Consider the following 14,470-nt stretch of genomic DNA (forward strand, 5'->3'; position numbering starts at 1 on the left):
CAATTGAATAGCTTTAACCTGTTTTAGAAGTTATTTTTCTTTTGGTATTTATTAAGATTTTGCCTATTGATGCCAAATTTTGGTTGAAGTTTAGTTTGAATAATTTTGAGTATTATTCATTATTATTTATGGTGGTTGATTTTTTTTTTTTCTTTTTAAACCCTTATCTCTAATTATCTATTTTTTATTTTTGTTTATATATTATATTTTTTTTTGGAAATAATTTATTTATTTATTAAGTTTTACATTTAATTAAGAAGAGAAGTAGTCAAAATCTTTCTTTAATTCTCTTTCGCTTTTTGACTCTGGTATATTACTTATTACTGGAATTTTTTTTATGAAATTGTTTCTGCATAAACGGTTTGAATTAATAGAGATAGTGTATAATTTTTTTTTGGTGAATTAGTTGGGTAAATAGACAACAGTAATTAGTTACATTTCCTATTTTGCTACAATTCAAATTACACGAATTTGTTTAGTTTTATTCTGTTTCTGATTCATGGAGAGCGATCGCGAGTGGTTTACTCCTACAGGTGAAGCAAATACACGCAATAGGAACGAAAATAAGCGACTAACCAGAAGTATATCAAGAGTTTGTAATACTGGGAGATAGTATACACTTGCCATGGAAATAGAACTTGAAAATACAGCTCAACCGAATAGAGCTGGACGAGCTCAACAGGTGGGTATGGAGCAACTAAAACAAATGATGTATATGATGATGAAACGAAACGAGGATTTGGCAATACGGATGACTGAAATGCGCAAGGAAATGGTCGCATTTCGCAGAGCTAGGGGTGAAACAGTAGCACCGCCAGAAGAAGTAAAGTTACCAAAGTGGAGTATACCAGAAATGTTTTCAATGACAGCGCACAGGCTAGAATTACCGGTGGAAGAGCAAGCGGATCGTGTTAGACCAGACAAACCAGATGATCTTGGTTGTGAAGTAGAAACGTTATATCAACAAGAGGAACTTAAGGATTTACGTAGTGTAGAGTATAAAGAAACTCCCAGTTATGTTTTAAAGCATGATGTAAACATGAGGCGAGTGGATGCAATTCAAACATTACCAAATAGAGATATTAACCACTCTGAAGTACAAGACAGTGTACCTACTATAGAAATAAATCGGAGTAGTTCAATTTTAGCTACTGGTGCACGTAACTCTTCAGATATGGCTGTTTGTCGCTTACCGACTTTTGTTCCAGTCTGCATAGGCGAAAATAGACATCGAGAGGTAGTAACGGAAAAATGTTGGTCAGATGATCAAGTTATAGTATTAGGTTCTGAAGTCTTACGTGGAGCACTTGGGTGTGCTAATGAAGATGAGATAAAGTTTCCGGACTGTGGTTCTATTTTTGATACAATTAATCCACTATCTATGAAGGATTGTCATACAGAAAAAAAAATACGGTTATTGGGTTACAAGAACGAATTTAAGGAAATAGCTACTTTATCGCTAAATAATTATATGCACATTTTTAATGTTGAAACTTTCAAGCAAAAATTTTCTCGTAAGTTGACAAACTGGCTGTATAACGTTATCTTAATTTATTATTTTTATGAACTATGTGTAGTTACTTATCGATCGTTCATAATGTTATCAGATACAAGAACCTTGCAGAATATAAGAAAACTGACATCTCGCGATAAGGGGGGTGGTATACGTGATACCAGTCCTGGAGGCAATTTGATTACTGTAGGCACAGGATTAGGCATGTTGTTATATAGTGAAGGAATTGTTTATGCTGAATATGAAATGGATGGGTTTCAACAAGTTAAATATCAGCAAGTCACACACTGCTATGATAGCACTAGAATAGGTAGATTTGCTGCTGGTGGGTCGTTACTTGTTTTACTAGTAGAACTGATGATCGGCAACAGTTACTAAGAGAAAAGATAGTGCATGAACTCAAATTGGCTCATCAAAGGGCCGAAAAGGTGTATAACACAAGGAGTAAGCCAATTTCTTTTAAAGAGGGACAAATGGTATATAGAAGGAATTTTAGACAAAGCAATGCAGCCGAAAGTTATAATGCAAAACTAGCTAAAAAAAAAAAAAAAAATATTAAATGTGTTATTCAAAAAAAAAGGTAGGCAATTCCCTATATACCTTAAAAGGGTTGGATGGTAAGGATATGGGCACGTACCACGCTAAAGATATTTATCTAGTGTAGCTCTTAGGAATCATAGATGTAATAATTTTGTTTATAAGCCAGAAACACTTGATAGTAACATTTCTATTGATTTTTTTTACCAATTATTACTAAATATAATTGACTAGAAATAATTAGGTAAAGTTACGAAAAGAAATAGCTAGTAAGTTTGGACCAACGATTAGGTATTTAGTAAATATATCTATTTAGGCTCAAATGTTTGACAAAGATATGTTAGAGCATTTTTATTATTATCTTTGTCAATAGTTAGTTTAGTCTTAGTCTCTTTTAATTCGTCCTTTTGTGATATAATATCAATTTCGGTAGTTTTGTCCGGTTAACTCAGCCAGTAGAGCATGAGACTCTAACATAGGGCGTGGGTCGAAGCCACACGTTGGGAACATAAACAAGGGTGAAATAAAGTATTGAGATCGACGGCCTACACAGAAAATTTTTCTACGAAGACGCTCCATATCGCAGGCGACATCGGCAGCTTCGATCCTGTTGTGTATGCCTGTGTGAGTAGGAGGTGATAGGCTAACATGAGTAAGAAAATTAAAAACATGATATTACCTCGCATGTCCCACGTTGTCCAGGCAGTCTCAGTGCAGCACCTGCTTGTCTCACGGTGGTTCCTTTGGTAAAGTGAGCATGCACTTCCTTGTCCAAATTCGCGGCAGTAATATTTTATTGACACACCGTCTACTCATTTTTTTATTTATTTTTATTTTTATTTTTTTTTATAAATTAAAATTAGCCTGTGCATTGCACGCACAGCGAAATGTCAAAATTTGCAAGAAAGAAAAAAAGAAAAAAAAAGCTTTTGTACATTTTTTTTTTGTTTTCTTTTGTTTTGATCAAGAGTCGCGGCGAAAAGTTTGGCCAAATTGGAAGTTGAAATGATCAATGCTGCCAGAGCAATGTGTAATGCAAGTATTGAAATAAGATAAAAAGAAAAAAAAAGTGTTCGGAAGGTGGAAAGAAAAATAACATTAACTGGAGGTTCAAGGAACGACCCCGAAAAGTGTACGGGATGAGTGTCCAACGGATTAAATTACGGGAGGAGAATGATATAAGATAGAGATATTGGTTGCAGTTTTTTTTTTGGAAAAAGGAAGTCTTTGGAAGAAGACGGTTGATGTCCGCGAGCGACGTGAAAAATTTGAGACGATATATTGAAAAATTAATTAAAGTGAACATTTAAAATTAACTATTATTAATACAAAAAAATAATTAAAGTGAATAAAAAAAAAAAAAAAAAAAATATTTTTACAAATCGGAGGTTTAAATGATCAAAACTTTGAATAAATTGATGATCGAAAAAAAATTCAAATAAATATAACATATCGGTGAAACTTGGATTTAACAACCTAACAAGCCGTATTATATGTGTAATAAATCAAGTCCAATAAGGATTGATAAGCATATGGAATTAGCCATATATAAATATAACATATCGGTGAAACTTTGATTTAACAACCTAATAAGCCGTATTATAAGTGTAATAAATCAAGTCCAATAAGGATTGATAAGCATATGGAATTAGCCATATATAAATATAACCTGTCGTTGAAACTTGGATTTAACAACCTAACAAGCCGTATTATATGTGTAATAAATCAAGTCCAATAAGGATTGATAAGCATATGGAATTAGCCATATATAAATATAACATATCGGTGAAACTTTGATTTAACAACCTAATAAGCCGTATTATAAGTGTAATAAATCAAGTCCAATAAGGATTGATAAGCATATGGAATTAGCCATATATAAATATAACCTGTCGGTGAAACTTGGATTTAACAACCTAACAAGCCGTATTATATGTGTAATAAGTCCAGTTCAATAAGGAGTGATAAACATATGGAATTAGCCCTAGGACTCACTGCAAGTACATCTAACAGCAACTGGTACGGTAAGCTACCCTTACAGTTGTAGAATAGCAACGGAGAATACTAAGACCGCGCGGAAGTGCTACAGGATATGATTTTTTTTTACGTTAATGCTTATGATTAAATTAATTAAATTCATTAAATTCATTTAAACAATAAATTATATTATGCTTACTCAGTTGTTCAATTACCTATGACTAATTGCCGTCTATAATGTCTTACAATTTTTTTTAAATATTCAATCTCATATTTTTTTTGTTTCTAAATTAAAAAAAAAAAAAAAAAAAATTTTTTTCTCCAACTTATTTTAATAATTTGAATTTTTTTATATATATACATTAAGTTTTTTTTTATTAATTTTCTTGAATTAATTAGTTCTATTTATGAAATTATTAGTAGAAATAATATTCATTGTTAATTTATTTTGGATATGATATTAGTCACGCAAGATTAGAATATATACATTTTTTTTACTTTAAATGATGTACATATATTATAAGTGATCAAGCACATCAGGTGTCTTTGTTTTGTTATTTTTTTCTTTGATTATCCACAATTTGTTTTTTTTAATTTTTTTGTAGCTATTTAGGTCAGCAACGCGGAGTGACGTCACTGCTACGATGTTGGTAAGAGTAATCAAAGTAATTAAAATATTGGTAGTCTAAATGTAAAAGAAAAAAAAAAAAAAGGAAAAAAAAACAAAACAACAAGTTGATGTATAGAAAGCTATTTTTTTTATTCTCGTTATATTTATCTATTTTCTTATTATAAATATATTATGGATATACATATAGTTGTGCATTAAATAGTAAGAGTAGATTGTAAGTTTTTTATTATGAATACATTATGTATATATATATATATATTCTTTTGTATTTTTTTTTTTTTATTTGAAGAGAATTTTGCTTAGTTTAGTTTAGTCGAATTTTTTTTGTATTATTATATAATAAAATAATAAACCATAAAAAGAAAAAAAGAAACCAAATTAAAAATAATTCCATTCATAAGATTTTCTTTTTTTTGTGTAACAAACTAAATGTGTAAATGATGTAAATTCAAACAAAATGATGGCTTAAGTTCAATAGATATAGGTGACAGGTGAAAGTGAAGAAGGGGGCAATGTTAGGTTGCAGTAAAATAAAAATGAGTTAGACAGGACAGGGACGAACATGAAAATAGGGAGCTGGAGAGAATTTAACAGGGCCTGTTACTTCAGCTCAACGGTAACTACGGTAATGTAGTGAGGGTGGGTAGGTCCAAACCGACCGACAAGGACAAGGACAATACGAAGAAAAAAAAAAAAAACTGATAGACACAAGGTATTAATATTATATAAAATTACTATCATTGATTGTAATTTTTTTTGAACCAAATTCTCTGGCACGATTTTTCTTTATTTTTTTGTTACGGTTCGGATGTGCTATAGCGGAGTAAAGAATCCAACCCTTTTCTGACGAGCTAGCTGGCCTCGCCACCGTGCCAGACTCTAACTCTGCACACATGAATATAAAGATGTTGAACGTAACAATGCCAAATAAAAAATTCCAGCCATATGACAAGTTTTTTGGCATTCATTTGTTGTGATTCAATATCCTGCACCAAAACAGAGGACGTTCAATCAGAGTTGTTCGGAAATATGAAGTAAAAATGTTCCAACACCTTTAAATGCTTGTATAAAAATTAAAATAAAATAATTTTTTCTATAAAGTTGTGCCGACATATTGCTTATATGCATAAATTGATGGAGGGAAAGTACTTTTATTTGTGGAAAGGATATGTTTTTATGCATGAAAATGTACATATATATATAAAATAAATGCATTCATGAAGAGTTCTCGTACAGAATATGAAAGGATCTCTGTCAGCTTTTTGCATGCATTTGAAATGAATTTTGTTTCAATGCAAAACGCATTTGCATGTTTTTAATATAAGTGTTATTTTAGTCTTTTTTGATGAATAGGTTAACTCCTCTTTCATTCTCTTTTCGACTTTGTATTGTGTATTATAGTTTATAGGACAAGTATCGGATCATATAAAGAAAATGCAGTACGGGAGGATGCATAAAAATAAAATTTATATTCGATTTACTCTTGTCATAAATCTGACGGATTTTGCAAATTACTGATTTATGTTTCTAGCCAATCGATCCAAAAGTAAGAAAACCTTCATATGGAAAATTGACATTAACAAAAAACACAAATGTTAACAAAAAATTCCATTACATTCAATGTATTTTAAACTGTAATTATGATTCCGAAAGTACAGTGGAAATTAACATTATTAACCCATTAACCTCTGTATTCAGACTTGAAAGATTTTAATGGTTTTAATGGTTTTTAAATGTACACCTGATTTGAATGTTTTTGTATTTCAGTATTGCATTTTCATTGAAATTGTTTGAATTTTCTTCGAAATATTCTTACATAGGAGTTATAATTATAATATAGGTACTTGACTATTATAATAAAAATTTCTTCTGAAATATAAGATTTAACCGTGCTCTGAAAAATAATTGAATACTTTATAACTTAAAATACAGTGATAAGATTCACATACATCTGATAAGTAAATTTTAGAAAGACTGCAGAATAAATAAATAGTAATGACGATTTATTTGTATTCATAAAAGTGTAATAAAATAACTTTCGTGGAATGTAGTGAATCGTGGAGTAACAGTAGCATGACTTTTTCCATATTAAGTTCCAACATTAGGTTCATTATACAAGAAAGAGTAATACCTAAAATTATGCAATAAATACTGCATCTACAAACAGAAAATAATTGAAATTTAATAATTAAAAATAGCCAGTGCACTTAAGCACTTTTATTCTTTCTTAACTGGAGGTATTTTCAAAACCCCTCTTTACACCTTGACTATATTATTGTTTATCACTTCATCAGACTAAGCAATAATTGACCATAGATCTGCATACCTCCCCAAGGAGCCTGTAACCATTTTGAGATTTGATAACGCGGTGTTGGTAGGTCTGTCAGTTTTCGCAAATAATTTCAGGGCTCTATCCTTTATGTATTTATGTTTTGTTCTAATATAACACACCAAGTGAATTAAAACAATATGTTAAATTAACATGACTCCAAAGAGCGAACATACAAGTGAAGTACGGCTTTGGTTTAGTTGATTGATGAACACTGACTCTGAACATTAAATTTGGCAGGGCACGAATTCAACCATGGTACTTGCAGCGTCAAAAAATAATTTATGAACTATTAAATATAAGAAATATTTTCAAGAATTTGAAAGATAGGTATTTGGCAATACTCGAAACAGCTGTATGGTCAGCTAAAAATTCAATCAATAAATAATAAAATTTTATTGTAAGTTATTATTGTTCGTAACACCTCTCTGTTGATAAACAATTTCACAATTTAGTTTCTTTCGGAAAAATTTTCTGGGACACACATATGTATGAATGGACGTAGTAAATTCTTGATCAGTCCTTACTTTATAAAATTTTGGTTTAGACGAAAGAAAAAAACTGAATATTTAATTACTAAACTCCAGAACTTGTTCATTTCAGTATAAAATATTTCATTAGTAGTTAAAAAATTTTTTAAAGTAGAAATCGGTCTGGAGAATAAAGGGTTTATAAAATAAATATTAATATTTTTAATACTTGTAGCTTATGTTTATGATTTCAAGAAATTTAAGATTCAAACTATTAAAACATCTGTCAAGTTATGGTACAGTGCAAGTTATATTATTAGAAGCCACTAAAAATTACCTTAAAGGATTCTGTTCAGTAAGATGATCATCCAATACATTTCAATGACGTTATAGTTTATACTTAATAGTAAGATTTAAACAATATATTGAAGCAAAAGTTTGTTCAAAATCTCAACTACAAGTGTGTTTTATTTAAGCTTACTTTTGAAACCACGAATCGAGTAACACTGTATATATAAAACATTCTGAAAATGAAGCTTTAAGCTTTTATCTATCTAATGGCAAGTAACTTCAGTTTTTTTGTAAATATATATATAAATATTTTTACGAATTGGATCTACAGGGTTAGGAGATTGAATTGTTACCAACTGCACACAGGTATATCTGTCAAACCGATATTGCCAACTACATGAAATTCATACAAATGATAGCTGTTTACAAGCATTTGAGTCTAAGTTTTATATAACAAAAGTTATTCGAAATGGAACTGGAAAATCACAACCAGCTATTGTTCCAGGGCTCAAACACCTTAACACGTCAAAGTGAATACAATGTTTGTGTATCGAACTATTAATCATTATAATAGTACAGGCAGCATCGCCAAACGCTATGGTGGGATACGAAAGAAAATAGCAACATTACCTGAAATGATTCTAAAAGTGAAGGCATTGAAGGAAGTCGTAGTGGTGATCAAATGGAACTGAAAACATCACAGGGAAGCATCCGATGCATTTCTTAAAATGAGCTCTAGGTAAAGTCAAACGGCACAAGATCTTAAACCAATACAACTAAAAGTTAGGCTCGATAGAGCAAAGGAGTTATTACGCTTGCACGAATGTAGTGAATTTTCAAACACAATGTTTTCTGATGAGAAAAATGTTCCCATTCAACAGTTCACAAACTCTTAAAATGTTCATATTTACTTAACTGAACGCATTGCGGTTTACTGCCATTTGAGACAACGAATGGTCACCCGAAGTAATTTCCATCTCAAGTAATGGTATGGGCAACTGTGACTGGCGATGGATGTTCTCGAATCGTTTTTATCGGGCTTGGTGTCAAAGTCAATTCGAGTTATTATCGGGAAAATGTTTTGGAAGTTGTTTCAAAGCCGTGGATACTCTAGCATTTAGGTCGTAGACTATAATTGGCCAGTATGGATGCGCTGAAAAAAAACCATTGTTCAGGAATGGACTAAAATACCGGATAATCACATTGGTGAAGCATGTAACTCATATTTTAATCGTCTGAAGCCATAGTCAAGGCAAAAGGTTGCCACATCGAGCAAGAGTGAATGGGTTCTGAAATTTTGATTATTTCCACTGATTTTTGTTATTTGAATCAATAAAAAATAATTTTATACAAAATAAGATATGGTCCTTTAAAAAGGTAACACTTCAATCGCTTAACTTTGTATATAAGCGACTGGAAAAAGGAGTATTTGGAAAATACTGACATATCCTTCGAGACCAAAGAAATGACCAATTTTGTCAAAAGGTCATGCAATAAGATATTAGGTTACTTAATTTTCTCACACAGCAATTGTGTTCATTCAAAATGCAGTGGATGTAGATGTGTGTGATTAGTAATTTTACAATAGCGATTTTCTAAATTTAAAACGTATGTTTGCAATTAAAACACCACAAAAATAAAATGATTTGAAAAAGGAATAACCAAATTCGAAAACTCCATTTGCGGGATTGGTTGTTGTTGTGACAGTGAGTCCCACCGCAGAAGTAATTTAAAAAACAATTTGTTTATTGCGTACTCCATGGCAAAGAAGGGATGAATCCGAACACGGATTCACAGTTTGAGCGATTGTTGTCAGCGACATTTGTACACTGAAATGATATTTATTTGCGTCATGTTGCGGATAGTAAACTTTCCGATGCATTTTATTCTATTTTCATCACTCGACAGTTGCAAAAAATGAAATTTTAATACATATTTCCCTCATTAGAAAATTTAATTTTAAAATTAATATTGCAGGTTTTGGGTGGAGAGAGAACAGCAGGCACATATAATTTAGTTTCGTTGGTAACTTTTCCTGATTAATTCCAGTAATTGCAGTTACGACATAGATTTGTAGGGATATAAACAAATATATAAATGCATACATCTATACATTTTCTATTATTACAATTGTATTTAGTATTTCAAATACAGTCACTACTTTCATATATTATCAGCACTATGAGAAGGTGACGGTGCAGTTGACGATTTTGTGAAGAATGCATTCAGATTGTTGATGAAATCTGCAGTTGCTTTTAAAACAATTAATTTAGTTCTCTAGTTTTTTTGACATAAAACATATGAAAGTCATTTAAAAGGAGGAAAATAGTTAAATTTTTTAGATATATAGCTACATATGTGTATTGAATCAATAGATTTGATTCAATCCGTAAAATCACAAGGCGCAAGGGCACAGTCAGAAGCAGTATAGTAATTGTTAGGAAATGTTGGTCTACAAATAGAGTCGGTTTTTCGTGTAATCAACTTTTATAAGACGATGCTCTCACTATAATGAATTTATTTTATCTACATAGCGTCTTCGTTTTAATTTGATCTTCCAAAATTATAATTTCTGTATTACTAAGCGGTTTTCCGGTCGCTACAGATTCCCTTAAGAAGAGTTTGACTGTATAATTGAACGAAGTAGAAGCCAGCAGAATAAGAGGGCGACCAAGAAAGCAATGGAAAGACAGTGTGAAGCAGGACTTAGAAGAAATGAACATAAGAAATTGGAAAACAAAAGCAAAAAACAAAGAAGAATGGAAGACTGTTGTTAAACAGGCTTAGGTCCTACATGGACTGTTTAGTCACGGATGATAATGTATAATTATTATTTAAAATATTTAAAATATTGAAATAAGTAATATGTTAGGTACCAACTTATTATATATTGATGAAATTATTATCTTTGCTTTATATTCCATATTAAAAATTTTTTACTGATAAGCTCAAATTCACTTCAAACAAATTCCATTTAAATTCCAATATTTTGATTGACGAAATATGTTTACGATATGCGAGTACAGCTTCCTCATAATTACAATCATTACTGAATGGATGCGCTGCATTTATCGTAGTCTTCTTTCGGAATGTCACAAAGTCATTACTACGCGAAAAGTAAAATGTCACTGTGCATTTCACTCTAAGTATGCTTATGCAAGTGCACTAAGTCGCACATTGGTCAACTATCATATGTCTCGGTTAGGTAATGGATACCTAATCATTTAATATTGCTCATTTCTGACATAAATGAACTAACTTACTGCCTCACAAAGCATTTTCCAATCTGCTCGATGTCGGTAACTTACAATTCAGCTTTGCGAAATTCAGAATCTCATTAGAGTGTAGACTATGACAAAGGTTTTCCTTGCCTTGTGCTGTGTAAACGCATTTCACATGAAATGATTACTTCAATGTCATATTTCCAATGAGATTTGTTACAAGTTACTTGCAATTTAAAATGCATTCACATTTTTAAATTTTAGTATGGCACCTAAATACTAATTTTGAAAAGAGTTTTTTTTTGAAGAGAAATACATATATTTCCTAAAGATAGTTTTACTATCGACTAATAAATAAAAGTAAAAAAATTATATTCATTCAATTTGTTTTAAATTAATTATCGATAAATATTTTCCAGAGCAATATTGGTGTTCAAACACTGAAACAAGCTTTTAAAATGCCTATCTTCTTCAAGGAGCCTATATACGTCTTGCAACAAATACTTAATGAGATATTTTACTATAATACCTCCAGCTCAAAAAGTACCTGGATTTTGTAAATAAAACACGCAAATTTAAATATTATTCCAAATTTATTTTATCTCCTTCAAAATATGCTCCTTCTGAAGCGATACTCATATGCCAACGTTTAACCCAATCTTCCACACACTTTTCGTAGGCCCGTGCAGGTATGGCTTTTAGTTCCTTCAGCGAATTCTCTTTTACCGATTCAATTGACTCAAAACGCTTACCACGAAGGGGCACCACATCTGGCGAATATGGTGCCTGAGCGATGACAGTGGCGCCGTGATTGATCAAAAAATCGCGTACAACAATAATTTTCCATAATAAAAATCGCTAAATGCACTTGAGGTAGTTTCACATTACCAGCTGCTGTAAACAAACTAATTGACAGATGGCGCTCAAATATATATGTCAAGAAAGGGTGTACCAACATAACAAACATAATGAAAAACAAACAACAATAGATACTTTTTGAGCAGAAGGTATTTAACACTTATATTCTTATATATAGAATTAGCACTGATGTAAGACAAGTATTCATTTATTTCAAATTATTGGTGTATTCTTTTATTACTTAGTGAAGTTTTGTAGTTCAGTAGGCTTCTAATGATAACATTAATGTGTTGTGTTCTGTAAAATTTAAAAGTTTTTGCCTCAATTCTGCTTCTTTAATGATGACAACGAAAGTTGAAGAGAATTCCATATGGGTTAAGTGAATTTAGCTCTGAAATTTACAATGAATAAAAATAAACTGTACATTATCACACTGTAGTGTTCATAATCAAAATATATTTGTGGTATTATTGTTCCACTATAACTCCTTGGTTGCTGACGGCTCGAATGCAAAAAAGAGAGCGATGCTTACCAGCGTTCTGCTTTTATACGATTTCTGCTCCGCCACAGTACTCCCCCCTTAGAAGATAGCCGAAGGATTGTGATGAAGACTACGTGTGAGTGTGACCTTTGTCTATGGCGTCTGACTGCAATGGACTGTTGTTTAATTGAAGCGGGTCTTCGGCGAATGTAACCTTTTTCTTCGTGCTTCTTACTGGTGGTGTGTCATGCTTTGGCCTATGATTGTCTACCAAGATTTCTAAGAACTTCGGTTCTGCTGGAACATCTGTATTTTCCAGGAACGCTGGCTTCAATCTTTCGATTGAAACGTTCAACTTTTTGTCGCCTACTCCAATTGTGAACACTCGTTCACTTATTTTGTTCAATACTTTGTACGGTCCTGTATATGGTGGTTCTAGTGCTTTTCTGATGTGATCTGAACGCAGAAAAACGTGTGAGCAATTGTTGAGTTCTTTATGTATGAAAATTGGCCTGTTGCTATGATGTGCTGCTGGCGTTGGTCGCACTTCACGCAAATATTCACGAAATTTGTTTAGAAAATTTGATTGATTAGGGGGCGTTGACGAAGTTGATTGGGTATTATGTTCAAAGAATTCTCCAGGCAGACAGAGGTTGATACCATAAATCATCTCTGCAGCAGATGCTCCTATGTCTTCCTTCACTGATACTCGTAACCCTAAAAGAACTGATGGGAGTATTTGGAGCCATGTATGTTTCGGTCTTGCCATTAGTGCTGCTTTTAGCGTACGGTGGAACCTCTCTACCATGCCATTCGCTGCTGGATGATAAGGCGTAGTGCGGATTCGTTTGGTTCCTAACAGGTCAGTCAAAGCTCGGAACAGATCTGCTTCGAATTGTGTTCCCTGGTCTGTTGTTATTACTTTCGTCGCACCAAACCGGGATACCCAGGTTGCATAGAAATTTACGGCTACTGCATCTGCGGTCATGTCTTTTAAGGGTGTCACTTCTGGCCATCGACTAAACCTGTCAATCATGGTCAATGCGTATCTATAACCCTGATATTCTGGTAATGTAATTAAATCCAGATGGACATGGTCGAATCGCTGATCGGTTTTTGCAAATTCGTTTGGCTTCATTCTGTTGTGCCTATTGATTTTGGACTGCTGACAACCCTTACACTGTCGAACCCAAGTGTTTATGTCTTTGCGCATTGATGGCCACACGTATTTTGTGGCAAGTTGTCGCGCTGTGGATCTGGAACCAGTATGTGCCAAAGAATGCACTAAGTTGAATACCTCTTTGCGTAAAGATTTGGGTATAAATGCTCTTAACTGGCCCGTGGTGACATCACAGTATGTCCCCAAGTTCGATTGCAACTGCAATTTCTTCAGTTGTAATTTCGTGCCTGTGGAAAACAATTGTTTTAGTTCTTCATCATCTTCCTGGTGCTTGCTTATCCGCCCTAGGCTGCAAGTTTCTGGCATGGCTATCGAGTTGATCCGCGAGAGTGTGTTTGCTACTATGTTGTCTTCACCTGACACATGCACGATCTCGGTCGTGAATTCTGCTATGTAACTCAGATGGCGCAATTGACGAGGAGATACCTTATTGGCTTTCTGCTGAAAAGCGAACGTCAACGGCTTATGGTCAGTGCGGATGACAAAATGACGCCCTTCAAGCAAATGACGAAAATGTTTTATGGATGCGTAAACTGCTAGGAGTTCTCTGTCATATGTACTGTAATTTACTTCTGCCGATTTAAGCTTGGCGGAGAAGAACGCTACTGGCTTCCACTGGTCATTGACTCGCTGCTCCAGAACTGATCCTATTGCGGTGCTGGAAGCATCGGTTGAAAGACGAAGAGGTGCTGTTGGTGATAAGAATACTAGCTGAGTTAATGTTGATATGCCTGCCTTACAGTTTTCAAATGATGTGTTTAGATCTGCTGTCCAGACTATTTCTGTTTTATCTCTCTTCTTGGATTCTCTCAGTAGGCTGCTTAGGGGTGCTTGTAGCTGTGCCGCTCGAGGAATGTACTTTCGATAATAATTGACAACTCCAAGAAATTGACGAATTTCATGTATTGTCTTGGGTCGGACATAATTTTGAATGGCTTCTACACGCTCTGCTGGGGGATTCATGCCACTTGCTGACAAATGA

General features: G+C 33.0%; 1 protein-coding gene across 1 annotated transcript; it reads left to right on the top strand.

The window, feature by feature from the left end:
• Nucleotides 1-255: 255 nt before the first annotated feature.
• On the top strand, nucleotides 256-2,049 carry LOC119682385 (DDB1- and CUL4-associated factor 12-like). Its single transcript, XM_038095815.1, has one exon. It carries the CDS (start codon nucleotides 626-628, stop codon nucleotides 1,889-1,891), a length of 1,266 nt encoding a protein of 421 aa, XP_037951743.1. The 5' UTR covers nucleotides 256-625; the 3' UTR covers nucleotides 1,892-2,049.
• The last annotated feature ends 12,421 nt before the right edge of the window (nucleotides 2,050-14,470 follow it).

Source organism: Teleopsis dalmanni, chromosome 2 (assembly GCF_002237135.1).
Source record: "Teleopsis dalmanni isolate 2A chromosome 2, ASM223713v2, whole genome shotgun sequence".
NCBI lineage: Eukaryota > Metazoa > Arthropoda > Insecta > Diptera > Diopsidae > Teleopsis > Teleopsis dalmanni.

Excerpts from the sequence above, each read along its gene's own strand:
- LOC119682385 (XM_038095815.1), top strand. The coding sequence starts at position 626 with ATGGAAATAGAACTTGAAAATACAGCTCAACCGAATAGAGCTGGACGA.